The sequence below is a fragment of the Garra rufa genome, chromosome 22 (genome assembly GCF_049309525.1).
Source record: "Garra rufa chromosome 22, GarRuf1.0, whole genome shotgun sequence".
Lineage (NCBI taxonomy): Eukaryota > Metazoa > Chordata > Actinopteri > Cypriniformes > Cyprinidae > Garra > Garra rufa.
This window is the reverse complement of record NC_133382.1, coordinates 32950162-32969326: the sequence shown is the minus strand read 5'-3', so window position 1 is coordinate 32969326 and position 19165 is coordinate 32950162. Positions and strand designations below refer to the sequence as shown.

The 19165-nt window shown below is 31.4% G+C and overlaps 1 protein-coding gene across 1 annotated transcript; it reads right to left on the bottom strand.

Annotated features, from left to right (window-relative positions):
• LOC141297492 (Na(+)/H(+) exchange regulatory cofactor NHE-RF1-like) lies at positions 1 to 16583 on the bottom strand. The gene is made up of 6 exons (XM_073827918.1): positions 16493 to 16583; positions 15830 to 16000; positions 8311 to 8464; positions 6282 to 6325; positions 1077 to 1193; positions 1 to 1000 (listed from the first exon to the last, which is right to left on the bottom strand). Exons 1-6 carry the CDS (start codon positions 16493 to 16495, stop codon positions 845 to 847), a joined length of 645 nt encoding a protein of 214 aa, XP_073684019.1. The 5' UTR covers positions 16496 to 16583; the 3' UTR covers positions 1 to 844.
• Between the last annotated feature and the right edge of the window lie 2582 nt (positions 16584 to 19165).

The following is a 19165-nucleotide window of genomic DNA, read 5'->3' as shown; positions in this document are numbered from 1 at the left end:
TACATTTCAGTACTTTAATTACAAATTTACCAACTAAAAGTCATATGGAGTGAAACAAGCATTTGCTATGGAAATAAAATACTGTGCAAGATTTACAAATAAACTTATGCGCTTAAACATCCAGTACTCGCTATATAAAAAGCACAGTACATCCACTAAACAAGCACTTTAAATAAAACCTTTAATGAGAAGGTTTATTGGACAACAGTATCAACTCAGTCAATTCAGTCAAACGCTATCATTTCAGTGGTTAATGGGTCCCAAACCATAAACAGCTCACATTTACAAAATTAAAAGGCTGCAGTTTCTATACTTCATGACATGTTATAAACTGATCATTCATAACCACACATACGATAAAAGAAAAATCAATGGATTGCTGCTGCGCTAAAAGTTACTTCAAAACTCTACGGTTAAGACTAGTCCTGAAGAAACTCATCAGACATGATATACAGCGCTTTCAAAGGGCCATCAATACTGCATCAATAAGCAAAGTAAGAGAATATACATACTTTTCAGATTTCATTTAAGCTTTCTTTTTAAAAAAAAATTATATTCTAGACTGTACATTATACAGTAATGTTAAATCATATATTTCATCTTATATGAGTGATATAGAGGTAAATCAAAAGTTGATCAAGCATTAAAAATCAACAGATTGAGTGAAATAACACTGGTTTAAAATACACGTGAAAAGGTTTCTAATTGTGTGCAAGTGTACCGAGAGACAGAAAGAGAGAACAAAGGAGCAGAGAGGCATGATGGGACGGACAAATGTAGAGGAAGTAAAGAAAAACAGATGAAAAGAAATGGGCGAGAGAAAGAGGGGAGGCACAAAGGAGGCTCAGAGGTTGCTGAAGAGCTCGTTTCTTTTGCTCCAGTCCATCTGTGGGGCTCTCTTGTTGGAGCGTTTCTGGTGAGCGCGTTCCTTGGCCTGCTGCAGCGACATGCTCAGAGATAGTGCTGGGTCATCACTTGAGGCCTTCGCTTTTGGTTTCGCCTGCAAATGTTTCATTGTTAAAATTAACATTCTGTGTTCATTCCATAAACTTAAGACTGTGTGTGTGGACACCAACCTCTGGTGCTGAGGCGCTGGATGGAGATGCAGACGTGGAGGCATTGGAGGAGCTGCTGGAGTTCGACAAACTCACGGCCACTTTAGGCTTTTCTTCCTGGGATGCTTTTCCATTTACCTGCAATTAAATGGATTTCATATTTCACAGAACCCTAAAAATATATTGCTGTTAAACTTTTAATACATTTTATGTTAAAGGAGGAAAAATGTAAAAAAAAAAAAAAAAAAAAGGATTGGCATTAATATAAAAACAAAACAATGTCAAACAGTTAAAAGCATAGTTCATCCAAAATGAAAATTCTAGCCAATAAAATCTTCAAAGCTCCTCTGAGAGTACTTCACAAGCATTTGACGATTTCATTTAAGGAAAACTGTCATATCATATACCCAGAAACTTAAAAGTCCCATCAAAGCAACCCATCAAAATAATAGTTTGGTTTAACTTGAAGAAACTGTGTCAGAAAGACATGAATACTTATAAAAAATGATTCATCCATGTTTTCATTTTAATAGTAATAGCCCCCCCCCAAAAAAAAAAAAAAAAATTGGATAAATTACTAAGATAGATTAATGTTTTATGCCTTCATTTAATAACCAGAAAAATATAAAAACACAACACAGAATTTCTCAAAAAATAAAACATTTCATAAGACTATTGTAAAAACATTTTTTTGTTAATAAGTTAAGTTATTTTTATGCATTTAAATAAACAGATCCAGAAAAATAAAATGGAAAAACTGAATTTTAAATAAAATAAAATGAAAATGGATTACATATTTCATAGCCCTACAAATGTATTTTTTGTTAAACTTTTAATACATTTCTGTTAAATTGGATAAATAATGATTTTTAATAACTACAAATGCTTTTTGAGTAAAAAAAACTTAGTTTAACTGTTATAAAGGAGGAAAAATTAGAAACAAAATTAAATCCAGAACAATAAAATGGAAAAAATAAAATAAAGCCCTAAAATGTAACACATTTATACTAAATTGGATGAATAATGATTTTAATCAACTACACGTTTTTTTATTAATAAAACTTAATCTAACCATGATAAAGGAGAAAAAAAAAAAATAAGAGAGAGAGAGAAAAAACCTGAATCCAGAAAAACAAAATGGAGAAAACTGAATTTGGAAAAAAAAAGGAGGAAAAATGAAATGAATTTCTAAAATGGAATTTGGGAAAAAATAAAATGGATTTCATATTTTATAGAGCCCTAAATGTCATTTTTTTGTTAAACTATAAACTATAAAGGACGAAAAATCTAAACAGAAAAAAAAAACGGAATCCATAAAAACAAATTGAAAAACAAAAACAAACAAACAATAAAATGGATCCTAAAATTTTAATTTTTGTTAAACTTTTAATAAATTTAATATTAAATAAACTTAATTTAACTACTATAAAGGAGGAAAAATTAGAAACAGAAAAAAAAAAAAATCCAGAAAAATAAAATGGAAAAAACTTAATTTTAAATAAATGATTAATTAATAAAAATGGATTTCTAGAAAAGATAAAATGGATTTCATATTTCATAGAGTCCTAAAATGTAATACATTTATGCTAAGTTGGATAAATAATGATTTTAATTACCTTCACATGTTTTTTTGATTAATAAAACCTAATCTAACCATTATAAAGGAGAAAAAAATAAAAGAGAGAAAAAAAAACTGAATTCAGAAAAATAAAATGGAGAAAACTGAATTTGAAAAAAAAGGAGGAAATCAAATAGAATTTGAGAAACAATTAAATGGATTTCACATTTCACAAAACCCTAAAAATATATTTCTGTTAAACTTTTAATCAATTTTACGTTAAAAGAGGGAAAATGTACAAAAAAATAAAAGGAATCGAGAAAAATAAAATGAAAAAAATAAATAAATCATTAATAATAATAATAATAATAATAATAATTTGAAATAAATAAATAAATAAAATGGAATTTGGGGAAAAAATAAAATGGATTTCATATTTCATAGAGCCCTAAAATGTAATTTTTTGTTAAACTTGTAATACATTTATGTTAAATTGGATAAATAATAATTTTAATTAACAACACATGCTTTTTAAGTAATAAAAGTTAATTTAACCATTATAAAGGAAGAAAAATCTAAACAGAAAAAAAAACAGAATCCATAAAAACAAACTGAAAAAAAACAAACAATAAAATGGATTTCATATTTCACAGAGTCCTAAAATTTAAATTTTAGTTAAAACTTTTAATATAAATTTGTGTTAATTTTTAATAACTACAAATGCTTTTTTTAGTATTTTTTAAATGTAACTACTATAAAGGAGGAAAAATTAGAAACATATGGAATGCACAAAAATAAATAAAATAAAATAAAATAAATTAATTAATAAAATAGATTTCATAGAGCCCTAAAATGTAATACATTTTTGGATAAATGATGGATAAATGATGATTTTAATTAACTACACGTTTTTTGATTAATAAAACCTAATTTTACCATTATAAAGGAGAAAAAAAATAAAAGAGAGAGAAAAAAAACTGAATCCAGAAAAATAAAATGGAGAAAACTGAATTTGGAAAAAAAAAAAAAGAAGAAGAAGAAAATCAGACAGAATTTGGAAAACAATTAGATGGATTTCATATTTCACAAAACTCTAAAAATATATTTCTGTTAAACTTTTAATCAATTTTATGTTAAAGAAGGACAAATGTACAAAAAAATAAAAGGAATCCAGAAAAAATATTAAAAAAAAAAATGAATTTGAAATAAAAAAATAAATAAAATGGAATTTGGGAAAAAAAATAAAATGGATTTCATATTTCATAGAGCCCTAAAATGTCCTTTTTTGTTAAACTTGTAATACATTTATGTTAAATTGGATAAATAATGATTTTAATGATCTACACATACTTTTTGAGTAATAAAACATAATTTAATCATTATAAAGGAGGAATAATTAAAACAGGAAAAAAAATCCAGAAAATTAAAATAGAAAAAAAAAAATCTTTTATCTCCCACAGAACAAAGTTAATTTGGAACTACATAAGGGTGAATAAATGACAAAATTGTGTTAAGTTTCTCTTTATATGCAGTACCAAAAACAAACCCCTAGATGGACCCTGAGCTTTTAGCTCACAGTCTGACTATAGGCCTGTCCCAACAGCCACACTTGAAGTCTTGGCCAAGTGCATGTGACAGGAAGTACACACACAAGACTGTCCCAGGTCTGACAAATCTCTAATAGCACTTTGAAGCGTTATTTGAGGTTAAGCGTATCCCGTTATACATGCAGGAACATGAGATATTAAGGAAAACTTAAAAGCGTAAGCTACATTAATCAGATGGTACATATGATTTTATAGTCAAATGTTAAGTGTTTTACATTTTATTGGTGCAGAGATTTCTGTAAAACATTTGGAAGGGCTTATTACTTTTAGAAGCACCACAATTAAATTGTGTTGTCTGTTACACAGAAACTGAACAGACATTTAGAAGTGCAAAGTATTAGAAATGTGTTTTTAAAGCACTAAAACTTTAGAGATGTCTCTATGTTTAAAATAAATTGCAATAATTAATAAGGCACTCTGCTGAACTAAAAATAGGTTTTACAGAATACTACATCCTCAATCTAAAATACAATAAAAACAGTAATATTGTGAAATATTATTACAATTTCAAATGTAATTTATTCCTAGGATGTAAAATAGAAATGACGTCCTGACTGACGTCCCCTTACGGTTTACGGCTGCAATTTCAGAACAACTGATATAAACCACATGATCTACAAATCTCAAATGTAATGATAGATTTACATGACTGTAAACTCTCTGAGCAAGAGCCAGGAATCCTATATCAGAGCCAGACAAACATCTGAGGGTGAAAGATTATCTGAGAAACGCCAGCGGTACCAGGTTTAGAGTTTGATAAGGCTACGGATGCTTGTGTTGCGTGAAGGAAAAGAGCAAAAATTCTCTCTCGCACAGACTTGGACATGCATTAAATCAGAGGAAGTGTCGATTATCTGCTCCAGGTTATCATTCTCTCACAGCTAGTCTAATCTAGCAGTGGGAAAACTGACAGGGAAGAGCAGCTGGAGAGGAACCAGGACACTGCATTAAAAGTGGCCTGAAATCTGGTTATCAGACTCCACAGATTTACCCTCGTCCTAATGCTGCCCGTCTAATCCCATCACTGACGCTCAGACGCTACTACACTTTATCAGCCAATCAAATGTGAAATGTAAATTTAGCACACACACGCCCACTTTTCGAGGGTTACATGCATGTTTGCTCAACACATATGAAGAGAAGTAGTCCACTTAAAGGGATAGTTTACCCAAAAATGAAAATCACCACATGATTTACTCACTCTCAAGCCATCCTAGGTGTATATGACTTTCTTCTTTAAGACAAATACAGACAGAGTTATTTTTAAAAATGTTCTGGTTCTTCCAAGCTTTTTAATGGCAGTGAATGGGTGTTGAATTTTGAAGTCCATCCATCATAAAAAGTCCTCCACACAGCTCCATGGGGTTAATAAAGGGCTTCTAAAGCGAATCAATGTTTTTTTTGCAAGAAAAACATCCATATTAAAAACTCTAGCTTTCGCTAACTGTCACATGTGCGTTCCTGAGAGAGTGGCATTCCAGCGGATGACGTAGGATGTAGGCATAGCGTAAGCTCCGGTGAGAATATGCTAGTCTCGCGAGAACTAAATTTTGTTTTCAGCAAAGGAAAAACAGTCTCCTCTTGGCTTATATCTCTGATATTTTTCTTCACAAATCCTTGTTTTGTACTTTAAATCCTTAATCAGTGTTTTGTTTTGCTCTTCTCTACATTTATCATTTCCACTGTTCGTCACTGTGCGTACAACAGTTATCGGAAGCTAGAGATTATTGTTTATAAAGTTTTAAATATGGATATGTTTCTTACTCAAATGCATTGATTGACTTCAGAGAGCCTTTATTAACCCCTGGGCTGTGTGAAGCACTTTTTATGATGGATGGAGGCACTTTATTGGACTTCAAATTCTCAACACCCATTCAATGCCATTATAAAGCTGAAAGAGCCAGGACATGTTTTAATATAACTCCGATTGTATTCGTCTGAAAGAAGGGATGGCTTGAGGGTAAGTAAATCATGGGGTAAATTTATTTTTGGGTGAACTGTCCCCTTAAGTCTGAATACATTTAATCCTTTAAAATAATAAGCAACATAGACATTACTCACATAATCTTCTGCATCATGGCTGGAATCAGGCTCTGGAAGAGGACCTGAGAACACAGAGAGACAGAGAAAGATCAATTTAGTTGTTATTTTTTAGTTATTTTTATGATCAGATACAGTTGAGGTCAAAAGTATTCATACACAGAAATGCATGTTATTTTGTATTTAGTTCTGACCTGAATAAGATACTTCGTATAAAAGACCTTTACATACAGTCCGCAAGAGAAAATAGTTGAATTTAAAAAAATGACCCTGTTCAAAAGTTTACATAAACTTGATTTTTAATGCTGTGTTGTTACCTGTGTTTTTGTTTCGTGATAGTTGTTCATGAGTCTCTTACTTGTCCTGAACAGTTTAACTGCCCGCTGCTCTTCAGAAAAGTCCTTCAGTTTTCAGATTCTTTGGTTTTTCAGCATTTTCGTGTATTTAAACCCTTTCCAACAATGTATGATTTTGAGATCCATCTCTTCACACTGAGGACAACTGAGGGACTCGTATGCAACTATTACAGAAGATTCAAACACTCACTGGTGCTTCAGAAAGGAAAACGATGCATTAAGAGCCAGGGGTGAAAACTTATGAACAGAATGAAGATGTGTACATTTTTCTTATTTTGCCTAAATATCATATTTTTCAATTAGTACTGCCCTTCAGAACCTACAGAAGATACTTACATGTTTCTCAGAAGACAAATTAAGTGAAATTTACCCTGATCTTCAAATTCATGCATCATTCTTAATGAATCATGTTATCTTCTGGAGCATCAGTGAGTGTTTGAATCTTCTGTAATAATTGCATACGAGTTCCTCAGATGTCCTCAGTGTGAAAAGATGGATCTCAAAATCATACAGTCATTGTTGGAAAACCAAAGAATTTGTGGGACCTGAAGGATTTTTCTGAAGAACAGCAGGCAGTTTAACTGTTCAGGACAAACAAGGGACTCATGAACAACTATCACTAAACAAAAAAACACAGCTGTGGATCATTCAGCTAACAACACAGTATTAAGAATCAAGTGTATGTATACTTTTGAACAGGGTCATTTTTATAAATTCAACTATTATTTTCTCTTGTGGACTATATGAAAACAACATTTATGTGAAATATCTTATTCAGGTCAGTACTGAATAAAAAATAACATGGATTTTGTACGATCCCTCTTATTTGGGTAAAATAATTGACATTTTGCAGATTCTGCAAGGTCTATGTAAACTTTTGACTTCAACTGTATATTGGTCTCACAGTTGGGAAAAAAACGGTTCTTGAGATTCAAGATTACAGCTCATCACTATTATTAACTAAATGCCATTGCCAACGGGTTTAGAGCCACAGTACAATGGCTAAACAGTGAGATTCCTTCCAAGAAAAAACAGGAAACAGGCAAAAAGTCTTTATAGAATTGAATGAGAATTGGGAAACATGGCTGTTGTGGTTGAAATAATGAATAAAAGATGTGTGTGGGTACAGCTGTCAACATCCTTTCAGTGAGAAATGGAAAAAGTCCAACAGCCCAATGGCCAGCTCATCATAACTCTGTAGTTTTGGCAACAATTTTCTCATAAATCATGTTTTTCACTATTTCACCAGTTGCTCTATTACCTTTAATAAGCCTTTAATGAAGTGACCTATGCGTTATATATTATGTTATGCTACTTTGTGTCATAGTGGGGTGGCTGCACCGCCAACGTGAGTCGTTTGCCTGTCTGGCACATTTAGGGTGGGGGTGACTTACTCCCCCCATTTCTCATACTGTTGCCATGGTCTTGATCACCATGACAACATGTTGGCAGTGCGCTGTTGACTTTGGCTAATTCTCTCATGTACAGACAGTGCCACAGCAGGCCTCGAGTTGATGTTTAACCAGCAGTTTGTTACTATGTGAGAGCGTGTGCGTAAAATCATGTGAAATGTTTGACAAAGTAACAAAGTTCTTAATCAGCAAAACCACACTTAGGGTCAAAGGTGGGATGGACAGAAACCCACTTTGCATTTGAAAAACAAGTTATAGCTGGTTAATTTGTTACGCTTGTACCTGTGAGATGTTTCTCAGACGGAATGACACCACAGCTGTTGAAGAAGGCGTCTGTCTCTGGATCCACCACCAGAAGTTTGGTCTCATCTCCTCCTGCCTTAATGGCTGCCACCACTTCTGAATGCTGCATTGTGTGCACATGAGCGCCATTCACCTGCAGAAACAACACACACATTAATTCATACTTTCTGAAGCAAAGATAGAGATTTAAATTGTGATGAGGAAGAGTCTCCATTCATTCTGATAGGTCTGGATATTTAAATGTATAATAGTTTTCCTGGATCATTCAAAGCATGTGGCTGAAGTGGTCAGCACCTGTGGTTCGATTGTGATGAAAGACGGTTTTATTTTTTAATCATTTTACTTAATACAGAAGTAAGGTAATATGGGAAAGGTAATGTATAAGAATATATTTTATACTTCAAAATGACTTAATTATTTTATGTTTTTCACTTTTTAAATTTGTTAATTAGTAATTCCTTAGTCAATTTAATTAATTGTTTTATGGTAATCTAATTTCAATGTAATTTAATGTACACATTAAAAATGAAAAATAAATATTTATTATCTTTTTTTTTTTTACAATTAGTTGATTACTAATTGCTTTTATTAATTTAAATTTAAATGTATTTTATTTAGTAATTGCTTTCAATTTAAATTTAATTAAATTTTAATGTAATATAATTTAAATAATTCACAACAAAATTACACAAAATTAAATTACAAAATAATAAGTAAAAAACAAAAAATAATTTTTGTATGATAGTCTCCTTTGTTCAGTTTATAATCAATAATTAATTGTTTTAATGTAATTTTAATGTAACAATTATAATATAATGCTTTATTAACTTTTAAATATTACATTTTTTTTTAAATATTCTTATTAGTTTTAAGGATACTTTCATAAATAGAATGTTCAAAAAAGCACTTATTAGAAATATAATTATTTTGTAACATTGTAAAATGATGTCACTTCTGATAATCTATACTGAATAAAAGTAATTTAAAAAATATAAAAATATAATTACAATATAAAGAATTGAATTACAAAATAAAAAAATAAAAATGTATTATTGTATGATCATCTCCTTTGTTTAATTGGTTGTAATTGAATGTATTGTTTTAAAGTAATGCAATTTTAATGTAACGATTTAAATATAATTTAAATGTAAAAATATAATAACAGTATACAGAATTTAATTACAAAATAAAAAATAAAAATTAATTATTGTATGATCATCTCCTTTGTTTAATTGGTTGTAATTTAATTTATTGTTTTGAATTAATGTAATTTTAATGTAACCATTTTAATATAATTCAAATGTAAAAATAATAATACAATTACAATATACAAAAATAAATTACAAAATAATATAAAATTAAAATGATTATGATATTTTATATCATAATTTTATATTTTTAATTTATATATTTTCCCTTTGTTCAATTTATAGTAACTTAATTGTTTTACAGTAATGTAATTTTAAATGTACCAATTTTAATATCATTTAAATGAAAAAATATAAATAAAATATAAAAGATTAAATTACAAAATAAATTAAAAATACAAATTAATTATTGTACGATATTCTCCTTCAATTTGTAGTAATTGTTTTAATGTATCAATTAACTTAGTAATTTATTTTATTGTTTTAAAGTCATGTAATTTAAATGTAACAATTTTAATTAGTAATTTATTGTATGATATTCTCCTTTGTTCAATTTGTAGTAATTGAATTTATTGTTTTAAAGTAATGTAATTTTAATGTAACATTTTTCATACAATTTAAATTAAAAAAATATAATTACAATATACAAAATTAAACTATAAAACAATAAATAAAAAATATAAATTAATTATTGTATGATATTCTCCTTTGTTCAATTTGTAGTAATTTAAACAACTGTTTTAAAGTAATGTAATTTCAATGTAAAAACTGTAATATAATTTAAATGTAAAAATATAATATATTTTTTTTATTAAATCATAAACCACATTAACTAGTAAACATTAAGTTTTTAATATTTTGCAGCTAGACTAAAATTGCCAATGCCAATGTGTGACAAGTGAGTTTCTGTCTATACATACTATAATATAGCATATACCAGCAAGACAAAGCAAATCTCCTTTCTCTGACTCTCTGTTCATTTGAAGTACTTATGGGTCAATAGAAAGTCTAATCCCATGATCACAACTTGTTTCCAGAGAGGAGACACCTGGGAAAAGACTGAGGTTCTGTTGGTCTATCCCATAATGCCAGAGGCTTAGGAATCTGTGTGGGAGATTCAGGGCAGGAGTGGGCTCTTAGGAATGCCGATCCCATTCTCCCGCTCAATTAAAACACAGCGGACAAACAACAGCCCCCTTATGTGTCCTTTAAACACAGCCCTATTAGACACGCACACACACACACACACACGCACACACACACACACACACACACACACACACACACACACACACACACACACACACATGTTTGTTTTTGTGAATTGTGGGGACATTCCATAGACGTAATGGTTTTTATACTGTACAAACGATATTTGCTATCACCCTACACCTTCCCTACACCTAAACCTAGCCCTCACAGGAGACTGTGCATATCTTTACATTCTCAAAAAAACGTATTCTGTATGATTTATAAGCCTTTTGAAAAGTGGGGACATGGGCAATGTCCTCATAAGTCACCCTCTCCTTGTAATACCTATGTCATACCCATGTTATTACACACATTTGTGTCCTGATATGTCACAAAAACAAACACACACACACACACACACACACACACACACACACACACACACACACACACACACACACACACACACACACACAACAAGAGGCCACGCTCACAGAACAGGGAAGCAAAAAGGAGAATTCGTATGAGGTTTGCGAAAAGGCATGTTTTTATTGTCATGTTCAGGTAAAGCCATGTGACTTCACATGATGCCTGACATTTAAATGTCTCACATCTCTGGAATCTGAGATGAAATGCCGGAAACGAGAGTGAAACTAAGAACGGAGTGTGAAAACTTTTAGATGTTTCAAGCACAGCCACTGAATGAAGTCAGCATTCAAAGAAAAGGGCTCAGTGGCATTCTAAAGGAAATGAGACGAGGCTTTAAAATGAAAAAAAAAAAAAATGTTCTCAGTCAGGCTGAAGAGGACCGGATTGGTGTTTAGGGTGAACAACTATGTCAACCAGTCACACAACCAGTCATCACGCAGTGAAATGGCATGATTTCTTCAAACGTGTGAAATTAACTGTGAAAAACACAGACCACAGACTGAGTTGCAAGTCAAAACCATTTCACCAAAACCCTCAGAACATTTGCATACTTTAACATACTTTTACTAAAGTCAAGTATACACACAGTAAAACCTTATTTAAATCCAAGAGTTATTGCTCTATAGTCACTCCCAAAATGATGGTGACTTACATAATGATTTCTATATCAACATAACTCAAAACTTGATAGGAAAAGAATGACGTATCTCAGATATGGTTTTGATGACATCATTAGTAACTAGCTGCTAATCTGTTGTAATAAATTCAGGTGATGAACAGAGTTCACAATAGTGAACAACCAAACTGTGTACAGATTAGAATTAAAGTGCCCCTGTTATGCCTTTTCAAATATGATATTTCATGTAGTGTATCATGTAGCTGTATGTGAACATAAACTATCTGCAAAGTTGTGACGCCGACAGTGCACGACAAATGAAGTTTTTGTCTATCAAAAAAAAAGAGTCGGCTCACATTCGCCTAAACGAGTCGTCAGCAATTCGAATCTTTTTCTGTTACGGCCACACGTCACGAACTACACATTTGCGTAATGTCCGCCCACGTTCTATGTCGCGAACAACTTGCCCGCCCACAAACAATACATTTTCACGTCGATTACATCATGTCAAGAAGACGCTGTATCCTGCGCTGTGAGAGTAAATTTGTTTTATATGCCCCTCCGAAAGAGTAATCTACAAAAGAATGAGTGGTTAACATTCATTTTTTCAACACCTCAGCAGTACAATTCCAATCTTGTGTTGTGTTCGCGTAATTTTACTGATGACTGTTTTTCCAATCTTGGGGAGTAACGTTACAACGCGGGATTCACCAAACGCTTGGTTTTAAAAAATGGATCAGTGCCCAGTTTATTTGGACTGGCTTGCTCCTCTGAACTTCTACCTGTAAGTATGATTAATAATTGATGATTGTATTTTCTAGCGATCGTTCAAAATACGTCTTTGTGTACGTTATGGTGTGTAACAACCCCGCACATGTCTTGGTAAGCGGCTAACTTGCGTTTCTGTAGTTCTGTTGTTCAGCTGTGAGTGCAATGTAGTCTAAAAACTGTGATTGATGCAGCTTGACTGTCTGTCTGCCTTATTAGTTTAAGTAATGATAATGATAAACGATGGCTTAACGCAGTGTTATGCATTATAAAATGTTGAAGTTCACAACGTAGAGGTGTGCCCGGTTCGCTTACAAAAGCAAATTGCAAGCACTTTTAACAGGTAACATATGACACCCACTGAGAAACGTCCTGCTCCAGTCGTGCTTACGAAACAGTTTCTTGTCTATGTGCCACTTCAACAGTTTCATCGTCAGACTCCGGCTCGAATTGTTAGGGTAAATCGAGGCTATCTTTTCTATGCATTAACAGGTCTCCGCAGCTGTCATTCAGTTATGCCAATGGGCGTTTCGTTTTGCGCTGTAGCGGTAGACCAATCCAAAAGGACTGCGCCATCTGACCAATCATAGCAGTGAGGGCTCACTGAAAGGAGGGGTTTAGAGAGACTGATTCTTCGAACTGCTTCACACGAGTTGTTTACGAATCATTTAGAAACGGGGTAAAATTAAATCTAATTTTGGAGAAAACTAAAGTGTTTTTTGAACTTGCATACATGTAAACCTGTTTTAAGAGACTAATACAACAATATTAACTACCTTTAAAATGGCATAATAGGGGCACTTTAAACAACTGATTCTTAATACTTTGTTTTTGTCTTTTTTTAGTGATAGTTGTTCATGAGTCCCTTGTTTGTCCTGAACAGTTAGACTGCCTGCTGTTCTTCAGAAAAGTTCTTTAGGTCTCACAAATTCTTAGGTTTTTCAGCATTTTTGTGTATTTGAACTCTTTCCAACTAAGACTGTATGATTTTGAGATCCATCTTTTCACTGAGGACAACTGAGGGACTATTACAGAAGGTTCAAACACTCACTGATGCTTCAGAAGGAAACATGATGCATTAAGAGAAACATGATGCATGAAAATGTTTGGAATTTGCAGTTCAGGGTAAATTTAACTTTTGTTTTCTGGGAAACATGTAATTGTCTTTTGTAGCTTCTGAAGGGTAGTACTAAATAAAAAAAGGTCCCACTTTACATTAGGTGGCCTTAACTACTATGTAGTTACATTTAAATTAATAATTTGGTACAATGTACTTATTGTGTACATACATGTTTTTACATTGTATTTATATATTTTTAAAACCCTTTATGTAAGTACATTTCTAATTAATTTCTGTAATTACCACTGTTGAATCAACCCTTACACCCTAACCCACCCTTAAACCAACCGATACCACCAAACCTGTGCAATGTGCAGTGCAATGCAATATGACCACATTAAGTACATTGTACTTATTTTTTTTAATGTAAGTACATAATAATTAAGGCCACCTAATATAAAGTGTGACCAAAAAAAAAAAAAAAAAAAGATATTTAGGCAAAATAAGAAAATGTACACATCTTCATTCTGTTCAAAAGTTTTCACCCCTGGCTCTTAATGCACCATGTTCTGGAGCATCAGAGAGCTTTGAAACTTTTGTAATAGTTCAGTATGAGTCCCTCGGTTGTCCTCAGTGTGAAAAGATGGATCTCAAAATCATAAACTCACCGTTGGAAAGGGTTCAAATACACAGAAATGCTGAAAAACCAAAGAATTTGGTCATTTTCTGAGGAACAGCAGGCAGTTTAACTGTTTAACTATCACTAAACAAAAAACACAGCTGTGGATCATTCAGGTAACAATACAGTATTAAGAAGAATCAAGTGTATGTAAACTTTTAAACAGGGGTAATTTTTATAAATTCAACTATTATTTTCTATTGTGGACTATATGTAAAAATCTTTAATGTGAAATATCTTATTCAGGTCAGTTCTAGCCTAAATAAAAAATAACATGCATTTTGTATGATCCCTCTTACTTTGGTAAAATAATAAACATTTTGCAGATTCTCCAAGCTGTATGTAAACTTTAGACTTCAACTGTAAATACATATTTTTTTCTATACACATAAATAACATAAATGGGTAATTTTTCTCCCTCTCAGCCTTCTATGATCCACCTTTGAGGCCTCTATCATTTAGCTGTAGTAAGTGGATTGAGGCTGGCCTTATATCAGTGGTTTGATAAAGATACGTGGCCCTGAGCTCTCCTCAGGCGTTCAGTAATCCCAGCACTCCCAGAGAGATAGTAATTACACTGGCCACTCCTTCACTGATAGATAATGAGATTAACGCTCTGGAAACACAGTCCAAATGGCTCAGGCATTTAACACTCTAAAATGAATCTACCTTTTTTTCTAATGTCTGCTGTAAACCGCCTATAGTTAGGTTAATCACTGCAAAAAAAAGGCTTGTCTTACTTAGTATTTTTGTCTCGTTTCTAGTCAAAATATCTAAAAATTCTTAAATTGAGATACATTTACTAGATAAATTAAGTAAATTTTGCTTAAAAAACAAGTACTCTTAGAACAAGAGTATTTTACTTACCCCACTGGCAGCTAATTTTACTTGTTTTAAGAAAACCCCACTTAATTTAGTTTTTTCCCCCTGGAAACAAGACTAAATATCTTGCGTCATTTTGCTTATTTAGGAAATTAATCTCAATTTAAGAATTTTTAGATATTCTGACTAGAAACAAGAAGCAACAAAAAGTATGTTACAAAACATTAATGAGAAATTCATGGAAAAAAAATCTATATATGTACCCTACCATTTCAAAGTTTGGGGTCAGTAAGATTTGAAATGCTTTTGAAAGAAGTGCCTTATGCTCATCAATGCTGCATTTTTTTGATCAAAATACTGATGAAGCAGTAATATTGTGAAATATTATTACAGTTTAAAACAACAGTTTTCGATTTTGAAATGTGAAACTTATTCTGGTAACTGCATTGCTGCATTTTCAGTTCTTTGACATGAAAATGGCGTGTTTCTGCTTCCACTCAAAATAGGCATTTTCAAAATGATATAATAAATTATCTGTGGGGTTTGGAGCTGAAACTTCACAGACACATTCTGGGCATACCTGAGACTTATATTACATCTTGTACTGAGGGTAATAATAATAATACATTTATTTTAAAAAGTTTTAACTGTCACCTTGTGGCCTTTTGTTACAGTGATAGAAAAAAGAGAGATGCTACATATTTGAACACAAAAGCTTATTACCATACATTCCTGAAGTACACACACAGTTGTTTAAATTACTGATTACATATGGTGTATTATACCTGCACTATTTTATCTTGGGGCCGAAGTCCAGATTTCTCTGCTGGGGAGTCCTCATCCACCGCCCTGATATATTGGCCTGGTTTTGTCTTCTCTGTGTGCAGGTTAAAGCCATACCCGGTGGCACCCTTCTTCATGTGACAGAGACGTGGACGCAGCTCGTTCTTTGATTCCTATGAAGAGACAACAAACAAGGAAGGAAATTAAGTAAAAAAGATTTTACACTGATATATCCTAAATACAAAAAGCCACACAAATACATAAGAACATTTCAAGATATCAAATACATTTCAGTTTTTTGTCAGTCTTAACAATGTTTCTTTTAATTGTAAACTACAATTAAGAATTTTGTACAAAGCCAGTTGAAGTCAGCAACAATCCAAATTCCCTTTCCTGCAAGCACCACCCCCCAAATGGTTGGAATCAACCAAACCTTCACACAGCAGAATGAATTTGACAAAAGTGCATGAGAAAATCATAATGTACAAAAGAAACAAATTCCAAAGCACAACCACCCACCCCAATCGAATCACAACAGCACAAGTCGCCTGCTTTCTGAAACATTAAAGCTTCCACAAAATTCTGAGCCACACTTAGAAATAAAACCACAGAAATGTAGAAAATCTACAAAGCAATCTATTAAAAGAGAAAAATATCCTGTTTACCATTTCAAGGAGGACTTAGTACGCCAACATCCCGAGATGAAGCACTGAAAAGTAGAAGTAACGAAACTGACCTGTCATCTGTGTACTTCCCTCTTTAGCAAACCAGTCTGTAATATATGACTAAAATTATACAAACAGATAAGAAACCAAACATCTACCTGCTGTACAAATGCACATATTGATCTACGGATGAGTCAAAGGAAACATACGCGAGCTGGCAAAGTATGAAAGGAAATATAGAAGGACGATAACTTTTTCAAATTATTCTTTAATACAGTCTAGTGCTTTGTCTCATGTTTCCTCCAGAGTCCCATCAATAATGCTATAAGCACCCCTTCATTAACAAAAGAAAACAAAAAGGCTACAGTAAAATAAAAACCAATAACAAAAATATATTAATAATAATATAAAAAATAAACTACTGCTACTGCTGCTCAATAACGTTCAATAATAATAATAATAATAATAATAATAATAATAATAATAATAATAATAATGTAAAACAAACACAAGTAATAATAATATATTAATAATAATATATACAAAAAATACTACTATTAATAATAATAATCATAATAATATAATTATATATAATTAAATAAAACCACTAAACTTGATACACTAAAACAAATAATAATAATAATAATAATAATAATAAATTGTATTGCTGTTGCTGTATTACCTATATATTTACATAATATAATTATTTATATAATTTAATAATTACATATTATATATTTGATATAGGCCAATGTTTTATCTTATGCATCCTCACAGCCCCATCAATAATAATAATAATAATAATAATAATAATAATAATTATTATTATTATTAATAATATATTCACAATTTCTTTATAGTTAATATAATTTTATATATTTAAATAAAACCATTAAATATGTTAACCTTAAAATAATAATAATAATAATAATAATAAATGCTGTTTCTACTGCTGTATTAATTATATACAATTATATATTTGCATAATATAATAATTTATATAATATAATAATTACATAATATATATAACTGATATAAGCCAATGTTTTGTCCTACGCATCCTCACAGCTCCATCAATAACATTCAATAATAATAATAATAATAATAATAATAATAATAACAAATATATATTAATTATTTGTTTATAATTATATATATATATATATATATATATATATATATATATATATATATATATATATAATTAAATAAAACCACTGAACATGATACACTAAAAAAATAAATAATAATACTAATAACATACTGTTTCTACTGCTGTATGAATTATATACAATTATATATTTGCATAATATAATAATTTATATAATTATTACATATTATATATAATTGGTATAGGCCAACGTTTCGTTGAATGCATCCTCACACCTCCATCAATAACATTCAATAATAAAATAATAATAAATGTATTTGTTAATAATTAATATAATTATATATAATTAAATTAAACCACTAAACATGATACACTAAAACAAACAATAATAATGATAATAGCTGTTGCTGTATTAATTATATACAATTATATATTTACATAAAATAATAATGCTCAAGTATAATAAAAATAATAATGTAATTATTTATAATAATATAAACAAAAACACTAAACATGATAAAAAATTTGATTAATCGTGATTAGTAAATTTTAATCTTTATGTTAACCTGTTTTATGTTTTAAAAAAGCTAACTTAAAATCAATACAAGTACCCAATCACTAATACAGACCAACAACAAACCAATTCACCACAGTTAAAGTGTCCAATGTGTTCATGATACGCTAATACTGGCGATACCAAAGACAGCAGTACAAAGCTGCAGTGTACAGGCTACATACTTCCCGGGAGGCCTGCTCTTCTGGGAAACCGGATAGCAGTGCGGAGTGAAGGGGTTAGGACTAGGGTCAGTGAATGTGCTCGACACGATTAACAATACCCTCCCTTCAGAAAACACTAGCTGGGGGCTAACCACAGGTCACAGATACAGCTGACAATTGCAATGCTATCCTCATTACTGTCCCTCAAAGAAAACGTGCCTGACTGTAGCCACCAATAAAAGAAAGAAAACTTCCAACAGGTGACTATGCAAAGGCAAGACCTATCTGAGCTCTGATTAGCATAGGCTTAGCCAGCAGAGGCCATATGTTACACTAAGAGTTTAATCCCTCCTGCTGCGACGGAAGAGTTCTGTTTGGAGATGGTTTATGGACAGTGTGTGGCAATGTGGTTAAAGCACAAGCCTGGTAATTGGAGCCATGAGCTATTACCAATTGTGCCCTTGATCAAAGCACTTAACCCTAGACTGCCCCAGAAAGACTGTCCCTGTAATAAGTGTACTGTAAGTCACTTTGGATAAAAGCAGCAGCTAAAAGACTTACTAATACTCACTACAGAGCAGTAGAATATCTAAAGGTAAAAATATGTATGTGTCAGAAAAGATACCGGTTCTTTAATTCTAAAAGTATTCAAAGTAGAATGTGCACACCCAAAATTCACTTAAGCACATGGTCCGTCAAGAGAATGCTTAGATAAAATACAAAACATTATTTTTGCTCCCAAAGAATTTTTTGTCATTTAATGAATTTTAATGTACATTTTAACCTGATTAAGCCGCTTGCAGTCTAAATGTTGCAATTCATTAAATTATAAGAAATACTCTCTG

Coding starts and splice junctions, on each gene's coding strand:
- LOC141297492 (XM_073827918.1), bottom strand. Junction 1,194..6,281: donor GCCATGATGCAGAAGATTAT/GTGAGTAATGTC, acceptor ATTTAATTGCAG/GTAAATGGAAAAGCATCCCA. Junction 1,001..1,076: donor CCAGCGCCTCAGCACCAGAG/GTTGGTGTCCAC, acceptor AAACATTTGCAG/GCGAAACCAAAAGCGAAGGC.